General features: G+C 53.3%; 1 protein-coding gene across 11 annotated transcripts in view; it reads right to left on the bottom strand.

The window, feature by feature from the left end:
• Nucleotides 1-1,173: 1,173 nt before the first annotated feature.
• Nucleotides 1,174-19,439, bottom strand: part of DUOX1 (dual oxidase 1) — a 32,142-nt gene continuing 13,876 nt past the window's right edge. For 10 of the 11 annotated variants that reach the window (XM_077880942.1, XM_077880939.1, XM_077880944.1 and 7 more), the window contains 18 exons: nt 18,853-19,052; nt 18,043-18,228; nt 15,843-16,068; nt 15,477-15,570; nt 15,023-15,198; nt 13,406-13,475; nt 12,785-12,910; nt 12,054-12,232; nt 11,648-11,878; nt 11,010-11,109; nt 10,708-10,757; nt 9,206-9,333; nt 5,272-5,425; nt 4,636-4,868; nt 4,217-4,375; nt 2,993-3,148; nt 2,622-2,750; nt 1,174-1,944 (listed from right to left, as the gene is read on the bottom strand). In XM_077880942.1, coding sequence (XP_077737068.1) covers nt 1,822-1,944; nt 2,622-2,750; nt 2,993-3,148; nt 4,217-4,375; nt 4,636-4,868; nt 5,272-5,425; nt 9,206-9,333; nt 10,708-10,757; nt 11,010-11,109; nt 11,648-11,878; nt 12,054-12,232; nt 12,785-12,910; nt 13,406-13,475; nt 15,023-15,198; nt 15,477-15,570; nt 15,843-16,068; nt 18,043-18,228; nt 18,853-19,052 — 2,720 coding nt within the window. In that variant the 3' untranslated portion in view covers nt 1,174-1,821. The remainder of the gene's footprint in view (nt 1,945-2,621; nt 2,751-2,992; nt 3,149-4,216; nt 4,376-4,635; nt 4,869-5,271; nt 5,426-9,205; nt 9,334-10,707; nt 10,758-11,009; nt 11,110-11,647; nt 11,879-12,053; nt 12,233-12,784; nt 12,911-13,405; nt 13,476-15,022; nt 15,199-15,476; nt 15,571-15,842; nt 16,069-18,042; nt 18,229-18,852; nt 19,053-19,439) is intronic. The other variant, XM_077880950.1, reaches the window with a different exon arrangement.

Here is a 19,439-nt window from a genome sequence, read left to right as displayed (position 1 = left end):
GGCCGCGCGGAGACAAAGGGGCAGCGCGCCAGGCGGGCGCGGGAGGGAGCGGGCGGGAGCGGGCGGGCGGCCCTGCCACGCGGAAGCCGCGCACCCGCCGCGTCTTCTCTCCGGAGGAAGCGGAGCCTGCCGCGCCTCGCCCACTCCCCGACCGTGAGTCCCGGCCCTGGAGACTCGCAACCCGCAGGTCTGGGCCCGGACCTCCCCTCCGCCTGGGGCTCCGGGCTCGCGGCCGAGCCTGGCGGGCGGTTCGCGTGTGCCCCCTGCTGGCCGTGCCGCTAGCCGCGGGGCGCGGGCGCCGGGCTCCAGCCCGCCCCAGGACGCCCCTGCCCGCGCCCACAGCCAGAACCCCCCCCCCGCCCCCGCCAATGCCCACTGGGCTACGGGTCGGAGCCGCTGTCAACCCCTCCAGGCCCGCGCCCCTGCCCCCACGGGGCTCCCCGTGGGGTGGTACAGACTTCCGCTGCCCTGGGAGCACAGTCTGAGGGCCTCCTTACAGAACCTAAACCTGCAACATCCAGTGCAGTGTCAATCGTGGGATTTGGGAGTTTCTAATGCCCTGGCTATTTTATTGAAACCCAGGATCTATGATCTGACACATGTAAGAATTCTGTAGGGACAATCGAAAGGCTCACTTGAAACTTAGACATTCCCTCAAAGAGGGTTGCCCTATCTTTAACCTGGAGGGTATTCAGTCACTTTGCAGATGAGAAAACAGGCTCGGAGAGTTTAGGTGATGTGCTCATCCGGCTCCTTGCTTTCATCTCTTTACCTGGAAGACCCATGTAAGCACAGGTGATCAATTCCTGTTGTTCAGAGGTCCTGGAGCAAGCCAGGCAGATTCTGGCCCCCTGCAGGCTCCTGCTCTGTCCTGCCACACACACCTCCTTTGTGCTTTGTGCCAGCTCACCTTCTCCAGAACTCCCACCCCTTTTCTCTCTCTGCCCTTCAGAAGCCCCACGCTAGCTATCCTGAGAGGCCCTGGGTCAAGAAGGGTACTCCTGAGCTGGGAAAGGGGTCTCCAGTGAACGTACTTGGCCTTGGGCCAGTTCCTTTAGTAGTAGACGCTGCCGAATGCAGAGGGCTGTCTGCACCAGCCGTTAGCTGGCTGGATGACTAACTTCCTCTGCCAGTACCTATCCCCATCCTGGGGCAGAATAAAGAAACCCAGAGGGCAGAAAAGTGGTTTATTTATAAAGGAGACTACTGCAGTAGGGAGAGAAGGCCTGAGAGCACTACAAAGAGATATCAGGCCAGATTCTGACTACAGTACACGTTTAAGAACCCGGGAGAGGAGATCAATTGTGCTGTTAGACTAGGAGGCTGAAGGGGTTCCTGTAAATTTCTCTCTGCAGGTCTAGCCTCTGCCCCGCCCAAGGCATTTGCCAGCCCTTTTGACAGTGGGGAGCCTAGAGAAGGGGGAGGCTTGGGGGGAGGGGTTCCAAAATGCAAGCATCTGTGCTCCCACTTCACCCTTAGGCTCACAGTCCCCTGTACACATGCACACAGCTGACACATGTCAGCTCCAGTCTTTTGAGGGTTTTTCTTAGTTTGGAAGAAGAGGTGTCCCTTTGCCCCAAAATAATAATAGCTCTCCTACCTGCTATTTCCCAGACAGTGCCTCCCATTTCTCCAGGCTGAGACAGTCTGAACTTGGGGGTCTCTGAACCCATATGGGGTGACTGACCATGGTCACTCGGACCAAAGTTGGGAGCTAGGAATGGGGAGAAGGCTGAGGAAGCCAGAAACAGGAAGTACAGAGTAAGGTGCGGATCCAGACCTGCTCAGTGGGACAGTGGGAAGAGCCCTTGGACAGGAGGCCTAGAAGTTCTCATAATGGTGGGAGAAGTGAGTCCGGTCCTGCCTATTGATGAGCTGACAGGCCTTTTCCACATTCTTGGTCATGCCAGGGGGGCCACAGCTAAACACCCCAATCTTCCGGACCTGTTGGGGGAGGAAAATGTGAAGGCTAGCTCAGTGCTCATGTTGAAGGCCAGCAAGAGTCCTTGGTGAGGGCTCTTTCCATGTTTCTGATAAAGGTTTGCCTCATACCATGTGTGGTGAGTGCAGGCTGGGCATTTTTAAGTCTAGCTCAGTTTTGGTGGATTTGCTCTGTGTGGGTCTAACCTCCACCTCCTCCAAGGCATTTGTCAGCTTCATGTACATGATCAGTGTTTCTGCTAGGGGCTGGGTTAATCAATGTGCAAGTTAAAGGCTAGCTTAGTGTCTCTCTGAGGGCTAGGTCATTATTTATGAGTAGAGGCTAGCTGAATGTTCATGGTAAAGATCAGCTCAGTGTCCAGGGTGAGGGCTGGCTCAGCGTTAATGGTAAGAGTAGCTCTGAGTTTATGGTAAGGACTAGCTCAATCACTGAGCTGTTCCTTCTGGATAGGCATCATGGCTTTAGAAGTGGCAAGTCCCTGTCCCCTGCCTCCGACCCTTCACCCCTCAGAGTGACCCCTACTTTTTTTTTTTTTTTACATTCTGTTACCCCCACTTATCACCCAGATGATGAGTTCTCATCAGCAGTCAGTTCCTTCCCTCATGGAGCTGGGTTGGGAAGTTTGCTCAGACCTCAGATGATAAAAACCAGGAGAACCTTGATATGGGGTGGGGCTGACCTGTGGGTGGACCTCCTGCAGGGACTTGAAGAATGGCTCGAAGGGAGGGCGGCCGAAGTGGGTGATGGAGCGTAGGCCCGTGAACAGGCTCCGGTTCAGCACCTTCTGGAAGTGCCGCTCACAAATGTACTGGGGGCAGAGGGGCAGGTCAGGCCAAGGATAGTCAGGGTCAGTGCCTAACCCAAGCCAGCCTGCAGCCCAGGAGACAGAGACTGGGGTGGAGAGGGGGCTAGGGGCTGAGGGTCAAGACCACCACTTCTGTGCCTCCTGCCATCTGAAGCTGGCTGTCCACCCACCTGCCTTGGTCATTTGCCTCACCCTGCCACTCCATATACCCACCTACCCACCTTGCCTGGCCAGCCCTGACATACCAACATGGTGGTCCTGAGGTCAAACTTCTCAGCCAGCTGGGTGATGTAGATGTGCACAGACACCAGGTCCTGACAGTCATTCTCCTCTACCTCCCGGATGATGTCAGCCAGCCACTCAAACTGCCGCTGGGTTCGTGTCACCCAGATGAAGTAGATCTGGGGACACATGGCTGGAGCTTAGGACCTGGCTCATATCAGGCTCCCTATATCGCAAGGATCTCCAAAGCAATAGAACTCTTCTGGCCTTGGTCACCTTGTGCCTCTCCCCAGGCACCCTGGGGAGATGGAGTATTGTGGGGTGATAGGACCAGGCTCTGGGGCAGGAGATGGAGTTGCCCCAGGGCATGCAGAGGTAAAAGGGAGTGATAACCTGGGATGATGAAAAAGGAGCTCATTTGTCAAGTGAACTGATGGTCTGATGGGGTGGGAAGCAGCTTTTTCACACTGAGCCTGCCCTGCCATTCCCTCCAATAGGCCCTCCTCAGGCTGCTAGGCTCCCAACCAACCTTAGCCCAGAGGGATAGGGTTCCACTAGGGGGCACATCACAGAACGACCTTAGGGAGGACCCAGCTGGCTGCTTGGAGCAGATGGGAATGGGCTAAAGAGAGACCAGGAGGATGGAAGCTGCCATGGAAGGACCCATCTCCAACTTCTGAAGAGGATGAAGCGGGGCTGTGTGGGTTAAGAAACAGAGGTAGAGGTGCCACGGACGGAGGAGCAAGGGAGCTGCCTGTCACCCCCTGAATGCTAACAGTTTATGGGCTGGGCCTCTGCCTGCTGCGTTCCTGTGCCCCTGACTCACCTGCCAGGCCCAGAGAGACAAGCAGGGGCCTGCTACCAGGTCCAGACTGGGGTGAAGGGACCTGGTACAGAGGGGGCCTCAGGGCCTGGGCTGTGTTCCTGGAAACGACCCAGCCCACCAGCCCTGCCTTGCCACCTCCCCTCTTCTTCCTCTTGAAAACAGTTTAATTTTTGCCCCACCCCAAGTGTTCCCTTCCTTCTCCCAACATGACAATGCTTCCTTCCTCTGTAAGAGGGAATGGGTTCCTTTACCCCTTTCCAACTCTGTTCTTTAGGGTCTGAGGATACCCTGATCCTTCTGGGGTCAAGCCAACTTGGCCTTGCCCATGTCAGGCCAAGAACAGAGGCAGGAGAGACAGGCAGAGATGGACACAGTGATAGGGAGCAGGGGTCATGGGCTGGCAGGAGGAGAAGACACTCACCTTCTTACAGAACACTTGGCAGCTGACTGATGACTTGAAGACCAGGTCTTTGAGGATGGAGGCAAAGGGGGTGACCCCAATGCCCCCTCCCACCAGCACTGATACCTCAAACTTATGCCACTCCTGGTGACCCTCTCCAAATGGTCCATCAAGGTACAGCTGCAAGAGGAGGAGTGGGTTTGAGTTAAGCTCCACCACCACAATAGTTCTGAAGCTAGAAATGGGAGGCAGGGAAAGGGCAGATATGCTTATGGAATGAAGAGAAAAGGGTGTACCGTGTTATTACGTGGTATTACCTGGAAAGACCAGTCTCTGGATTGGGGGGGGGGAGGAACACACTGGGGAGTCTGGGGCTGCAAGACTAAGGCCTGCTGAGTGGATGTGGGGGCATGTAGCACATCTGGCCTGGGTTTGGTCACCTTTGGGTATTTGGCACAGCCATCTCCTGTTGGAGGTGAGTAGATCTCCCTGAGACGAGTGGTCCAAGGCCCTGCTGCCCGGATGTGCAGGCTGAGTGTGTCCTCATGGGGTGCAGAAGTCAGTGTGAAGGGGTGGTACTCAGTGGTGCCCAGAGCCAGGCAGGCAATCTGCACCCACTGTCCCGACTTATATTCAAAGCCTTGGGGCCGCTGGAACTGCAGGTGGGTCACGCCTGGGGAAAGGAAATGGGCAGGAGGCTGCTGTCCAGGACTCAGCAACACTGTGGCCTCCAGAAAATTCCCCCACCTGCAGTCTCAGCTCTCCTTCTGGAATATGGCAAGGCCTCTCCCCATCAGAAGGCATTACCCCCCCTTGGGCCATGTTCCCCTTGAGGAGAGGCAATGCAGCACTGGTGGTGGTAGTCAGCAGGGAAAGGAATCTGGCCCGGGGTTCCTCCTCTCTCTGTTGTGAAAGAGACTCAGGTCCTCTGACAAAGCTCCTTCATCGCTGCCATTTCAGGGCCATTGCCAACTCCAATAGCCAAGTCAGGGGATTGCAAGATCCAAGCTCTGTCCCCGCCCTGTCGCCTTTCTCAGTACCACCCAGCTGGTCCCTGACTGCCTATGGGCTGGTACCTGAGGGCAGCAACTCTGCCTTCACCACGCTGATCTCCACCTTCTTCCGGCTCAGGCTCACCAGCTTGTCCCCCACATAGATTAGTGCCGGGACCAGGAAGAAGATGTGGAAACGGGGCAGCTGGATGAGGCCAAAGCTGCCGTGGATGATGAGCTGGACAGAGTAAAGAATACAGCTCAGACCAAGCCATACCCACAACAGTGTCTGTGGCCAGCTCGGGCTTTAGCCTTTTACAACCTCCACACCCCCCTACCCCATCCCCATGGGCACACTCCATCCCCACCTCTCTGTGTACCATGCTCCTTCCAGGTTCCCAAATCTAACCACTCCCAACCCCAACCCCATCCTGCAGAGCATCCATGACAAGTGAGACTATTTGCGTCTTCCTGGCACCATCCTAAACCAGCCACTTCGACTCTCACCTATTCTCCTGGAGTAGCCTCCTAGCTGATCTTTTGGGTTGCCCCATTGTGACCCATTCTCTTCCGGGCAGCCAGTGTGACTTTTTCAAGTTCATTTTATCCTGCCATCCCAGCTTAACCAGCCTTAGTAGACTTCCCATTATACCATAAGGCCTTGAGATGCTCTAGCCTCTGCCTGCCAGTGTATCCCCTTTCCTGTTCTTCAAACATGGCAAGTCCTTTCTGCTTCAGGACCTTGGCACCTGCTGTTCCCTCTCCCAGGAATGCCTCCTCCCAGGTTCTTCCCCTGGCTACCTCTGTCTCATTTTTCAGGCCTCAGCAGAAACGCCACCTCGTCAGGCCTTCCCTTGGTCTTCTGTTTTATCTCCCAGTTAACTCCCATCAGAGCACTTGTCATCATCCACACTAATGTTTTTTCATTCATTAACATGTTTCTGTTGTTTTCCCCACTGGACTGGGAGTGGGGTCCTTTATTTTTTTTATTTAAAAATTTTTTTTGCCACCATACTGTCAGCTCTTAGAAGTTGCTGCCTGGTACATAGCAGGCACTTAATAACGGTTGAGTAAGAGGAGTTCCTCCAATTTATCCCTTTGGAGACTAACACCTAACCAGTTCCCCATTTTCCAGAAATAACTGACAGGTATTGTCCAGCTCTGATCCTTTCCCCAACAAGCTGATCTAACATGGTCAGATACCATTGCCCCCATTCTTCCCATTTGCTTGCTCCTAAGTCTGGTCAGTCTGGCTCCTGCCTCCACCTCTTCTCAGGACCTGCTCGCTGGGAGCTCACCCGCCCCATGAATGGCGAGACCCCAAGGTTTCCTTTCATTTGCTCCAATGGTTGGCAGTCTGTGGTACTAGCAACTGCCGGCTCCTTGCCACTTGGGTGACAGTGCTGTGCTGGTTCTCTCAGGACACTCACTTTCCACCTCCTCCACCAGCTCTCTGTTCCTTCTCCCAGCCCTGCATGTTGCCTAAACCTGCTTTTCTCACTCTCTGCTCTCTTCTGTCTATGATCTCCCATATGGCACGTCCCCTCCACTGAGCCACAGCCCTTCAGCTGCCCCTGCAGCCCACACGGGTCCACCATGTCCTGTCAGCACCTAATAACCTGAGACCAGCCACAGCTAGGCCTGTCCCCATTGTGCCCTGAATATTCTCTCATCATTTCTGCCTCTGCACCAGGGCTCATGCCCTTTCTTCTACCTGGAATGCTCTTCAGATTCCACTGTGCCCTTTCAAATCTTAGCCTCTCCTTAAGGCTTGGCTCAAGTCCCATCTTCTCCCCAAAGTCTTCCCTAACCAGTTTGGCCCAAATGAAACTCCCTTCAGTGAGCTACTGTAACTCACTGTTTGGAATGCTCAACTCAGCAATTAATCCTATATTGTCTGCTCATTCTGATCACTTCAGGTGCATGGCACTTATCTGCAGCAAATCCTAAATTCTTGAGGGCAGGGCTTAAAGTCTCCTACTTCCTCCACTGGGTCTAGCACCAAACTAGTACGTACTAGACCCTTCAACAGATAACTGTTAAACTGAACTCTGGCTCCTCATTCAGCTCTCCCTTTCCCCTCCTGAGCCTTTGCCCACAGAACTAACTGAAACCTCTCTGGGCTCTTCTCTAACTGGCTCTGGTTGCCCCCAGCTCCTCTTTCATTATGGAACCCACGCCCTCCCCCTCAGGCTTTCGGAGGATCTAACTAGGCTGAGAACAATGTCAGGGTGACCTCATACTCCTCTGTTTATACATCCCATTTGGTGTTGGCTCTACATTTAAACCACAAAGCTGCTGCAGACTCATGGTTGGCTGAGGAGCCAGGGGAGCTGCCGCCAGCTCAGCTTCTGCTGTGCTAGCCCTGCCCTCTTCTGCCTGGATCAGGATTCTGGACATCCTTCTGCAGGGTTGGCTCCATGCAGGGGTCCTTTACTTGTAGCTTCTCTTTCTGCCTGAAGTCAAGTGGCCATAGCAGGGATAAATGGGAAGGAAACTGGTGTTTTGGCCCCAATATCCAACACCACCCCCCAACCCCTCACCCCAACCCCCCACCCCAACCCCCCACCCTAACCCCCAACCCCCACCCCCGCTCCAGGTGAGACTCTCCCTAGCTGCCAGGGCTAAGACTGCTCAGCAGAGAGGGTCCTGCACCTTTCTGAGCTGCTGACTTCCCTAGTGGCAAGAAGGGTGACTCTGAATCCCAGGACAAGTCAGAAAGGGGTCTTGGTCTCAGGGAAGCAGTTTGGCTACTCTTCTGGGTCTCTCATCCAGTTCAAAGAAGCTGTTTTTTTTTTTTTTTCCCCCAGGATCAAGAATATCATCTCCACCCCAACAGAAACAGTAACCTGGAATGGTAGGGCTCCACCCTAGAAAGGGTGGGTAGGGAGGGATCACTTAGCCACAGCTTCCAAAGAAGGCAGAGATTTCTTTGGAAACAAACATCAATTCTATGAAACAACCTAAGTCAAGGCTGGGTACTCATCTAGAATTGTGAAGTGCTGAGCCTCCAGCAACATGGAAACAGACCCTCTGATCAGTGAGGAGAACCGCATCTGGGAGGAGGCAGGGCAGCCCACAGGTGCTGGCCTGACCCAGGCAATGATGGACTCTCTCCCTCTGTCTCAGGACAAGGGAGATCCCTGTGTGTAGTTCAGCCTGGAGCCAGGTAGCAGATGGCAACCATCTGGGCTCTGCACGTCTTGAAAGCTGGCAGCCAAGCTATCATCAGTGGGGACACTGGGGCCTTGGGACTTAGTATGGCTTCTCAGCAAGACCTTTGGGGTGTCCTTTAGGGAACTGCTTGCATCCATGAGGAAGGTAGGTTAAGCAGAGCCATGACACAGGCACAGATCAGAGTCAGCTCTGGAACTAACTAGCTGATGCAACTGATGGCAAACCCAGGGAAGGTAAAGGGAACAAGAGAAGGCGGGGGGGGGGGGGGGGCGTGGGGGCGGATTGTGAAGGAAGTGAAGCAGGAGCCCAGGTTAAGGAGAAGGAATGGAAATAGGTAGAGTCTTAAAAAATCATCTTATCAACAGTCCAGTGAAGACATTTTAAGCAAGCTTATTAACTTTACCAGTGGCACTTAGCTGGGTGCGGTGCTAACACCCCAGAAAACAGGATCAGAACAAAAGTGTCAGAACCAAGTTAAGATATATTTCTCTAAGAGAGAGGGTGATGCTCCCTTGAATGTAGGCAGTCCACCCAGGAGCCCACACCAGCCACTGGAACTCAGGAATGACTGATGAAATGATGTGAAGGAAATGATGTGGAGGTGTCTGCAAGGAACATAGACCAGCCTGGTAGGGCTACTACTGCTAGAGCCATGCCAGGGCATCCATCTTCCAAGTACTGCATACTGAGGTCAATCTGCTTGACCGCCCCACACTACAGTCTCCAGCTTTGAAGTGACAAGTGGAGAAGGTTCTTGAAATGACCAAGGGGATGGAGAAATGATGTCTCAGCCCTCATTGCCTCCCTGGGATCATCCTGCCAAGACCCTGAAAGCCCTCACCAGCACGTAGAGCAGGATGTAGAGGTGGTGGGTCAGCCAGAAGCCCCGGAAGCTGTGGCGACGGAAGTGGTGGGAGGCGAAGACATACATGATGGCCAGGACCAGGAGCAGCATGACCCCCGTGAGGCCTGTGAAATGAACATGGGGTGAAGGGCAGAGGAGCAGGGCTATTCTGAGGCTGCCATGGCTCAGGGGCCCCGTTCCACTTCACTGCTCTGGGTGGAGGGAGTGGAAGCCCAGGTTTCTCCTCTGTTCTCCTCTCCCTACACCACTGATCACAGGTGTCTTTTATTTCAGCAGACTCTGCTTGTCCCTCACAGACCCGATTGCTATTTTTCAAGGACCTGTGTCATTTATGTTTGTCACTTCTCTGTCAGGCCCACAAGAACAAGGACTAGGCTGCTGGTTCACCACTGAATCCTAATGCTTACGGTAGGGCTTGGCACCCCATGGGTCTTATATAAATGTGTGCTGAAAGAATAAATGCACGGGGTATCTGCTCCGGGCCCTCTGGGTCAGACTTTGAACATTACAAGCCATGCCTCCATGGAGTTAAGACTTCATCTACATCCCCTTAGCACTCTACTTGGCTACCATGGCATGAGCACTGGCACCATTAGTGAATAATCACAACCACTTGAGCCCCCTGGGTTCAGTTCAGTGTTGGTGGGAGGACCCTCCTCTCACAGGGGACCCCAAGCATGGGGTACACAAGAGAGTAATATTAGAGTCAGGACGAAAGTGTGGGGCCAGAGAATGGCCCCTCAAGTGATCGAGGAGAGAGGCAGAAATTAAGAAGATTAGAACCCTGCAGTATAGAAAAGCAGAGGTTAAGAAGGGATCTAATCAAAGCCTGTAAAGGCCTGAACAGAGAGGAGAGCATAAATACAGCCTTATCCACTAAATCCCAGTGTGCAGGAATTAGCAAGCACTCTGAAGTTCAAAGCAGATTGTTTTAGGATTAAAAAAAGAATGCTGTGTTTCACGGAGAGGAGTGTAGGAAATGTATTACCCCAAGGAGGAAACAGACTGAAAATATAAATAGGTTCAAGAAGCTCTTGAATAGATTCGCAGCTAATAGTTCTAAAATGGGTGATTATGGGGAGTTAGAATACATCCTTAAACAGCCCTTGTCAAGACAGACTACAAAGGGTAGGGGGCTCTTCCTAGTTTGACAATGAGCCTGTCCCTCCAGCAGAGTCTGCTGAATGCAGCTGCAGCACAGCATTCCTCAAAGCCACTGTCATGGCAGGTGTCTATGTTGGGGTGAGGGGAGAGGCGGTCCACTCCCATTCCACAGAAAGAGGAAGTTCAGACTTGGGGTAGGAGCCCAGCCAAGCACCCAAGAGAAGGACTGGGAAGCAGAGGCTCCTACTGCCCAGGAGAGTCCTCAGGGCCAGAGGGCAGAGCCTGATCACTGTGAGAGCTGAGTAAGAGCTACTAGGCAGCCTCATGGCAGATAGAACCCAGAGCCCACAACTCAGAGCAGGGAGGGCTCTTACCTGGCACAGTCTGAAAGAACCACCAATAATATTTCTGGGGAAACTCAGATCTGTGAAGGGAAAGCAAGGAAGGATGCTGAGATATCTGGGACTTCCAGAGGAAACACCCCAACCCAGCCACAAGTCTCCCTTTCTGCCCACTTGGGGTCAGGGCTCAGGCTGGTCACTGTCCTACAGTCTGGAAGGTGACATTCTCCTCAGAGCCAAGAGAATTTGCTTCTTTCCACCCATAAAGAATCCTCCAACCTTGACACACACATGCACACACACACACACACGCACACAGCGACCCACTCACTCACCCATCATTGTGGAAAAGTCCAGGGAAGAGGCAGGAGAGGACGCTGAGTGGGCTGATGGAGAACAGGTACACATTCACCACGTGGCCCGCACTGTGTAAGACTAAGGAGGACCAGACAAGGTGGGAGTGAGCCTGTGGGCAGCCTGGTGGGGGCACTCAACCCATTCAGCCCAAGTTGGAGGACTCTAGCCACCTAGTGTTGGGAGCCTAAAGAAGGTCTGGTCTCTAATCATCCTCCTGTCCATCCCCACCCCCGGAAGTGCCCATATATGCTACCCATGAGCACAGCCACATGAGTCTGAAATGATACCATCAGAAGTTCATTCTCTTGTTTTCTCTCACAGAATATGTTTTGTAACATCAAAACTGGGAGAGATCACGTATTATGTGCACTTGTTCTAGGGTGCCAGTAACTTGTCAGGAGGAGGCTGGCGAGGTGGCCCTGAGAGCATGGGAAGGCCCTTATGAGGCTCCTGAGCTCACTCCACACCACTGCCAGGTCAGCGCCATCCTTTGGAGAAGGACATCTAGCACTTACATTCAAGTTAAGCACAAAAGAGAGGAGGGGCTATCAGAGGGGGGTAAGGCAGCAGGGGGCAGGAGGAAGTGGACAGAATCCCCAGGACTCCAGGGCCCTGCCTGTGAGGACGATGGCAGTGGAGGCAATGAGCCGATGGAAGTCCACGGCAGCGTCGAAGGGCACATAGCGGTTGAGGAAGGTCTCTCGCAGGAAGGTGATGAGGTTGCGGCACATGGTGAGCAGGATGTAGGAGAACATGAAGGAGATGCTGGCGGCTGTGCCCCGGGACAGGATGATGCCCACACGGGTGGTGTCCGTGATGCCCATGTGGTGAGCCCCAAAGGCATAGTCTGTTGGGGAGCCCACATAGGTAAGAGGGGAGCAGTGCAGAGGAGACAAGGCCTCTGAGGCAGATCAAGTGCACGTCCCGGCTGCCACCCCTCAAGCAGGACTTCCCCGCAGCCTCCATTCCAGCAGGCCCCATGTACCCATGGGAGCCCCAACTTCAGGGCTGCCCCCACTCACAGTAGGCCCGCTCCAGGAAAAGGCCGCCAGTGATGGCATAGAACACAGCCACACAGCCAATGTGGCGTCGGTAGTTCTCGATGAAGCGCTTGAACTGCTGCAAGGTCTGGTGGCGGCGGCTGCGTTGGAACTTCTCCCGTTGAGCCTCCGTGAACAGCAGGGGCTGGAATGATGTTACCCTGGGAGACAAGAAGTCTTGGCTCTGGCTACGGACCCACCGCTAGTGCAACCCACCTCCCTAGAGCAGAGAAAGGGCATCAAGTTGCTCAAGCCAAGCAGGGTTCAGACCCAAGGCTATCCCATACTCCTCAAGCAGACTGGGACTGGTATCAGACAGCGTTGCAAGGGCTCACTTGGTCAGTTCATCCCAGGGGATGCACTCCCTCTAGCCCAGTTCCCACTCACACTCAAGATGGCCCTCTCCCTTCCCAGTCTGCAACTCCCCATTCTTGCTCTGGTCTCACCTTTTACTGGAAGCTCAGAAGACACCCACCTCTGGGAAGTCTTCCTTGACTTCCCAGGCAGAGTGTGAGCACTTCCTTGAGCTCTGAGGCCTCCTGCTCTTACCACTATTACAACATTCATCAGTGGGACATTGTAATAATGATCAATATACCAGACCATCTTGTAGGCTGTGATCTTCTCGGGCACGAACTATTCATCCTTCCTGCACCCCTGCATGCTAAAGGGATGGATGAACTGCCCGGGCTTAAGGAGAGGAGTGGGCGTACTTCTTGCCAAACCTCCGACGAATCTCCTGGGGAGGGTCTGTGTCCACGGGGCACTGCAGTCTCTGTGGTGTCCACTCCACCTCAGTGTTGCTGTGGGGACAGCGAGCACTCACTCTGGGGGAGGGACTAGGACAAGAAGGAGAGGACTTTGGCCACCTAAGGCACTTGATCCTCTACTGTCCCCAGTCTGCCTTCAGGCAGACTCTGCTGAGGAAGGGTCAGAGCTCTCAGGCAGGGAACAGCAGGATTCCCACAGTTCCCTAGAGAGAAAAGGAGTTACATCCTGGGGGGTCCCAGCCAAGGAAACGCATCCAGCTCTGCCCTTGACCAGGGCACCTGACCCTGGCAGCAGGAGAGCACTGAAATCCAGCAGGCTCTCTGCTCCTTATTTATTTATTTATTTATTTATTTATTTATTTATTTATTTATTTATTTATTTATTTTCTCTGCTCCTCTTGATGCAGGGCTGTGTCTGCCTGGAGTAAGGAGCACTGTTTTCTAATTTGCATGAAGGCACTACATAGGCTAGAAGGGCCCCTGATTTTAGGCATTCTGGGGAGAGAAAAGGCAAGCCCCCCAACCACAGCCCTCCCTCTACCACTCCCAGATGAGAGGACTCACCAGATCTTTTCCTGACTAATGTAGGAGGCTCGCCGGCATAGGTCTTTGATGACTTCAGGTACTTCCACCCCTGTAACACAGACCTGATCTTGGGAACAGCTCAGGGCCCAGAGCCCAGGAAGACCTGGCACTCATCCTATGTCCATACTGTAGAGGCTCCTTGGCCGGTACCCTTGCCTTCAGGTGCCCAGCCTCAAGCTGTGGCCCCAGTGGGAGCTAGACCCAGCCATGAGTGGGCAGAGAGGCCTGAAACAGTTAGCCAGGCAGTGTCCCCTGGATGTGTGTCCACCTGCAGCCCCACTCCTGGGACTGGAATCAGGCTAATGGGGTAGAGTTCAGAAACTGCAAGCAACCTGCCTGCTAAGACCATTCTGCTACAAAAACCCCTGCTGAACCCTCCAGCTTAAAACCTCATGGGAATTAAATGTAGATCTAGGTGGCATATATGGAGATATGGAGATCACCATAAAATGCTTTCTACCTTCCTGTGTTTACAAATGTTCATAATAAAATGTTGGGGGGAAAGTAGTACTCAAAGCTACCCTTCTACATAATGCTTGCTCCCCCAGCCTGTCCTCGCCTCCAGGGACTGAATGTCCCTGGGACTGTGGCCTGGGCTCACGTCCAGGCACCTGTCCCTATTCTGCCCTCAGGCCCAGGTGCCTACTGCCCCAGCTACCTAGGAAAAGTGAGAAGATGAAGAATCAGGAGTGCTGGCTCTGCACTCTACCAGCTCCCCTCCAGCCCTGGACAGGGGAAGCCATGACCAGAGTGCAGCTGGGTCTTACCCAGCTCACCCTTCTCCATCTGGGCTGCTCAGCTCCCTGAAGTGCTCATAATCTGGAGAGGCTGGGTTTGGTCTCAACATGCTCCAGTGAGAAACTGTGAAGGTGCAGCACCAGCTCAGAGTAGGCCATGGAGGGTCCTGCTACCTGCCCCTCCTACCCTGGCTTTAGCCCCTACCTACCCGAGGTGGACACAGATGGGACAGGAAGTAGGGGTAAGGACAACAGATGTGGGTCTCCGTGCACTAAAGCAAACTTTAACTGAGCACTCAGCCAAGGGATATAAAGGCAAACAAAACCAGAGCACCCCCACCACCACCACCAGACACCCCAGCTCAGGCAAATATGGCCTGGAGAGGACTGTAACAAAGAGACACTGTCGTGTACCCCCACCCCCACCCCCGTCCTGGGCACCCTGCACATGGCCCTTTGAGAGAGAGAGCCAGGAGAAGCAAAATTCTGTGTGCTGTCCCCCTCCCCACCCCAACCCTGCCCACCCCCGGGACAAAGCTGCACTGTGGGCCCTAGGCACTGTCGCTTTCCTAAGCCACTTCCTCCATTAAAAAAAAAAAAAAAAAGAAAAATATGTATATATGTGTATTTATAAAAGATAGATATTTTTTACAATCATGTTGGTTATACAGAAGAATATAATCCAGCCTGGATTAATCATCCCTTGTTTATTATTGTTATATTCATTCTTCAGATTTTAAGAGAATCTTAAAATTGATTAAAATATCTCTGTGGGCTCCTAAGAGGATGTGGGCCTTATACGCTGTGCCTGCTGTGGCTAATGGATAAGTCAGTCTGCCCCAAGGCCAGGCTGTCCCACCTCTGACGCAGAGCTGCGTGAATCGGAGCTCACTGTCATGATCCCGCAGCATGAAGTGGAAGTCCTCCCACGTCAGTTCCTCCTTGTCCTGGAAGCCTGACTCCCGGAACATGGACTCTACCACCTCAGTCAGCTGAGCCTTGGACAGACAGTTGTTGGAGATCTCGATGAAGGACCTGGGGTCAGGGGAGGGAAACCATTAGGCCCTGAAAAGAAGCCTGAGGCCTAGGCAGGAGGACCTCCTGATCATCCCACCAGGCCTTCAGAGACCACATGGAAGGGCTCCAACTGGCCAAATTCCAAGCCCCCTCCTAGTTGTGACAGTCTTTGGCTATATAGATGAGGAGGAGGAGGCCCCTGATCTTTACTCTCCTGCTCCCACCTTCATGCCCTACTTCTTACCCCCAGTAGTCCCTGCTCCGGCCTACTCTTCTGGCCATCCCACAGGACCAACCTCAGCATCCTGATGAACTCATCCTTGGAAATGAGACCATTCCCATCAAAGTCATACATGCGGAACATAAGGCGAGACTTCTCCTCAGGAGAACCTGGGAGAAGGAGGACCCTGTGAGACTCCAACCTACCTGCCTAAACCCCAAGCTGACCAGAAGGGACCTCACATGAGTGTGACCCAACTGCTGAGCACAACAAGGAGTCGCTCTCCTTGCTGATCTCTATCTAGGTGCTCCCAGCTGTCTGCCATGGCTGGAGACCTGGCCCCAGCACTTCCCCATCTCCAACAGATCAGCTACCCTCCAGCCGCAGTCTCTAGCTCCTTCCATCTTCTCCTACCTGGATGATCACTCCCTTCTCCCCCTACCTTTCATGAAGACCACCAGGATGTCCAGAAACTCCCGGAAGGACAGGTAGCCATTGCCATCTTTGTCAGCCAGAGAGAACATGGACTCCACAAACATGTCCTGGGGCTTAAGGCCCAGGGACTCGGCAAACTCAGCTCTGCTCAGCTCGCAAGTCAGGGCCTCCTGTACCTTCTGGGATGAGTCCAGAGGCAGGGTCCCTGCATCTGCCTGGTCAATGTCCAGCACCTGCACTCGGGCAGCAGCAGAGGGAGGGAGAGAGGAGACAAGGTTTCCTTGAATTGAAGTCCAGTTGAAGCTTATAGGACAGATACCACCTTTTCCAGATAGCTGCCGAGCACCCTGTCCCCTAAGCACTACCCTATGACCTGCAGGTGGTCCCTGAGGCCATTTGTTCTACAGAGCCCTGGCCCTCTGTGTTAACTGATTGGACCAGGGATGCACAATTGACCCAGGCAGATTATCTGGAATTGGGACTGACAGGTCCCAGGTCTGTCTTGATCTGAGCACAAGAAAGCTCAGAAGTTGTGGGCCACCCTGTTCTTCCAAGTGCTCAGAGACACAGATGGAGGGAAGTAAACACACAGAGAAAATGAGGCCGGGTAAGAGATTTGACCTTGCTTGCTGGCATCTTTCCTTTCCCTAGCCCCTTCTAGGCCAAGTCATAGTCCTCCCTTTGGAATTCCTGAGAATTCCATCACCATATCCTCAGAGTCAACTGACCCTTCGTCATTGCTAGCTTGCTCTTACACCCCAAGGAGTTTTGACTGAGAAAAACCCCAGCTGAGTGGAGAAAAAGTTGGGCATGGGAAAGGGGAACTCTCACGGTGGGCTACCTTCAGGTAGTGAGGGAAGCAGGCAGGCCCCAGGCTATAACACCTATATTTCCTGCCTTTTAACTGGGAGCCCCCAGTCCAGGGCTGGTTATGGTTTCATGAGGCAAACCTTGTTACTTCAAACAAGGAGCTTTAGTGGAAAGAGCCTGGGGCTGGAGGCAAAAGACCTGGGTTCCTGTCCCAGCTCTGCCATCCACTTGCTGACATGCCCTACTTATCTCACAGGGCTATTGTGAGAATTCAACAGGAGACATTGTATGGAGATTGTTTTGAAACCTGGAAGTGCTGTGCAGATAGAGAGGATTGGCAGCCACCCCCAGGACACAGCAGCAAACCATCTCACCCCCAGCAACAAGGAGTCCCCGTAGCCCTGATGGGTCCTGAAATGAGTAGAGGTGCTCCAGTCCCGCCTGGGCCCTGGCAGTGAATCTCCTCACCTATGGGTCCTTCCATTCTAGAGCATACTCATGTTCAACTGGTTTGGGAAGTAAATGACAAAAGTCATGTGCTTGGCACATAGTAAATGACCACTAAATGGTTGCTTCCCTCATGAATCTTCTCCCCAGCTTGCCTACCCTGCTCCTTCTTCTCAAACTTTTTTTTTTTTTTTTTTTTTTTTGTCCTTATACTGGGCACCTCTGCTCCTTTCCTCTGAGCCAAAAATTTTCCACCTTTTTTTAAGTCCTCACCAAATCTGACCCAAACTATGATCCTCCACCAGCCTGAACTCCTACACTGCCTACCTCCTGGATCAGTTCTGTAGCCATCATTTTTGGCCAGTTATCTTCCTTTCTGGGTAGGTTCCATTTTCCCAGAAGGATGACAAAGATCTTAAGTGGGGCCCATGATGTATTGATCTTACCTCTACCAAGCTTCTCCTCTCCACCCTTCTACACCCAGACTGCTTTATTTTTGTGCCAGATATGGATGCAAGTCCTTGCATTTCTCTTCATGGCTTGTTTCCCCACATCCTCTCAGTAGTTCTCAAAAGTCTGCAAGGTGTGCATTAATACCCCACAGAGGCCTCTTGCAGCTACACTGTGCCAAGGAGGGTGGACCAAGGGCTCTCACTGCCCCCACACTGCCCTTCTCGTCCTGGGTTTCTGCAGCCTTCTGGCCAGGGTGAGTTAAGTGAAGGTAGAAAGCCTGGATAGCCCTGGGGAGAGAGCTGAGTGACACATGCATTTAAGCTCCTGATGCGGCCTCCCTGGAGTCACGCAGGTGGGCACCAGAGCATTTCCTTACTGAAAGGCCAGGCAATTGGGTCAAAACCTCAGTAGACCTGATTATTAGTGTTAGGCCATCTGCAGATAAGGGCACCACCATAGGCAGACATGCAGGGACAGACCTCACCCTACCTACACACCTGGGAGAAAAGGTGCCTGAAAAAGGTCTCCAGGAGATGGCTCCTCTGCTGTCGTGTCACAGCTGTCCTCATCAGTTCCTGCTCCCGCAGTTCCCACTCCTGGAACTTCAGTCCGCTCTCCTTCAGGGCCCCCCGAAGGTTTTCCACCAGCACCTGCCGCTCTTCCTCCAGGTTAAACAGCAGCACCTACAGAGAGGTGACAGGGAGAGCAACCACTTCTCAATGCCTCCTGAGGCCAGGAGCTTTGTGTGAGTTTTGTCAGGGACCCCTTGAAAGAGCACCCTTGTAAAAGGGATTTACTGTTACGGCCTGGGCTCAGTGGGATTCAGGCTTGCTTATAGGCACAGAGATGGCATGCCAAGACTCATGTCTGAAGCAATCCTTCCTTCTCTGTTCATGCTGGAGAAGAGAGGGGAAGGGAGGGAGGACACATGACAGAGGGCACCGGGAGCCAGCTAGTCAGAGCTGAAGATCAGCCTCTGATTGAGTTATCCTCCAAAATCTCTAACAATTCCCTGGATCCTAAAATCAGGGGGCCTGGCTTCTTCCCAGGACTCCCAGCTAGGATCCACTGGTGCATCCTTACAAAGGGAGGAGGAGGACAGTGCAAGAAGAAGAAGGCACTGTGGAGATCATGTCACCCCATAGGCCCAAAGCAGGACAAACATGTTCAAGGTTCTCTCTGCATCAAGGACTACAGCCAGGGACTAGAAGAAACTAGCAGAAACTCTGCTTGATTTGGTGCTCCTTCCCCTCCACCCACCTGCCTCCCTGGCTGCGCTTGGAGGAATGGGACCAGCTGCAACATACCAGGTCATACTCCTTGGGGATCTTGAGCAGCAGGGCCCGGCGTCCGCGGTTGCCAGATAGGATGAGGTTGACCTGCTGGGGGGGCCGTAGCTGGATGGTGCGGAGCACAGACAGCCTGCCATCCACCACAGAGATCTGCCCAGGCTGCAGGTGCACGAGCACAGGCTGACAAGGCTCCTTGTGGCCCTGCCATTCCAATGCTGGAAAGATAGGACTGGGTCAGCCAGGGCAAGGACGAAGGAGGCTGGCTTAGGACTGGAGTCAGGTCAAGGCCTCCAAAGCTCCTCACCCCTTCTTGGGTAGTGAGGGTCATCCTCTGCTCAGCGGTTCTCCTGTGCCTCTAGCCTACGTGAAGAATGACTACCATTTCCTTAGTGTTTACTATGTGCCCAATACTGTACCAAGTGCTTTGCGTGAACAAGTTAATTTAATGTTAATAAACCTGTGAGGTAAATGCTAGTATTATTCCTGTTTTACAGGTAAGGAAAAAATGGTTTAGAGAGATTAAAAAATCTGCCCAAGGCCCAAAAGCCCAAGAGGTGAAACCAAGATTCCAATCCTCTATCCATCAGTGTGACTCTGGACCT

The sequence above is a fragment of the Canis aureus genome, chromosome 32 (genome assembly GCF_053574225.1).
Source record: "Canis aureus isolate CA01 chromosome 32, VMU_Caureus_v.1.0, whole genome shotgun sequence".
NCBI lineage: Eukaryota > Metazoa > Chordata > Mammalia > Carnivora > Canidae > Canis > Canis aureus.
This window is presented reverse-complemented; position numbering and strand designations above follow the sequence as displayed.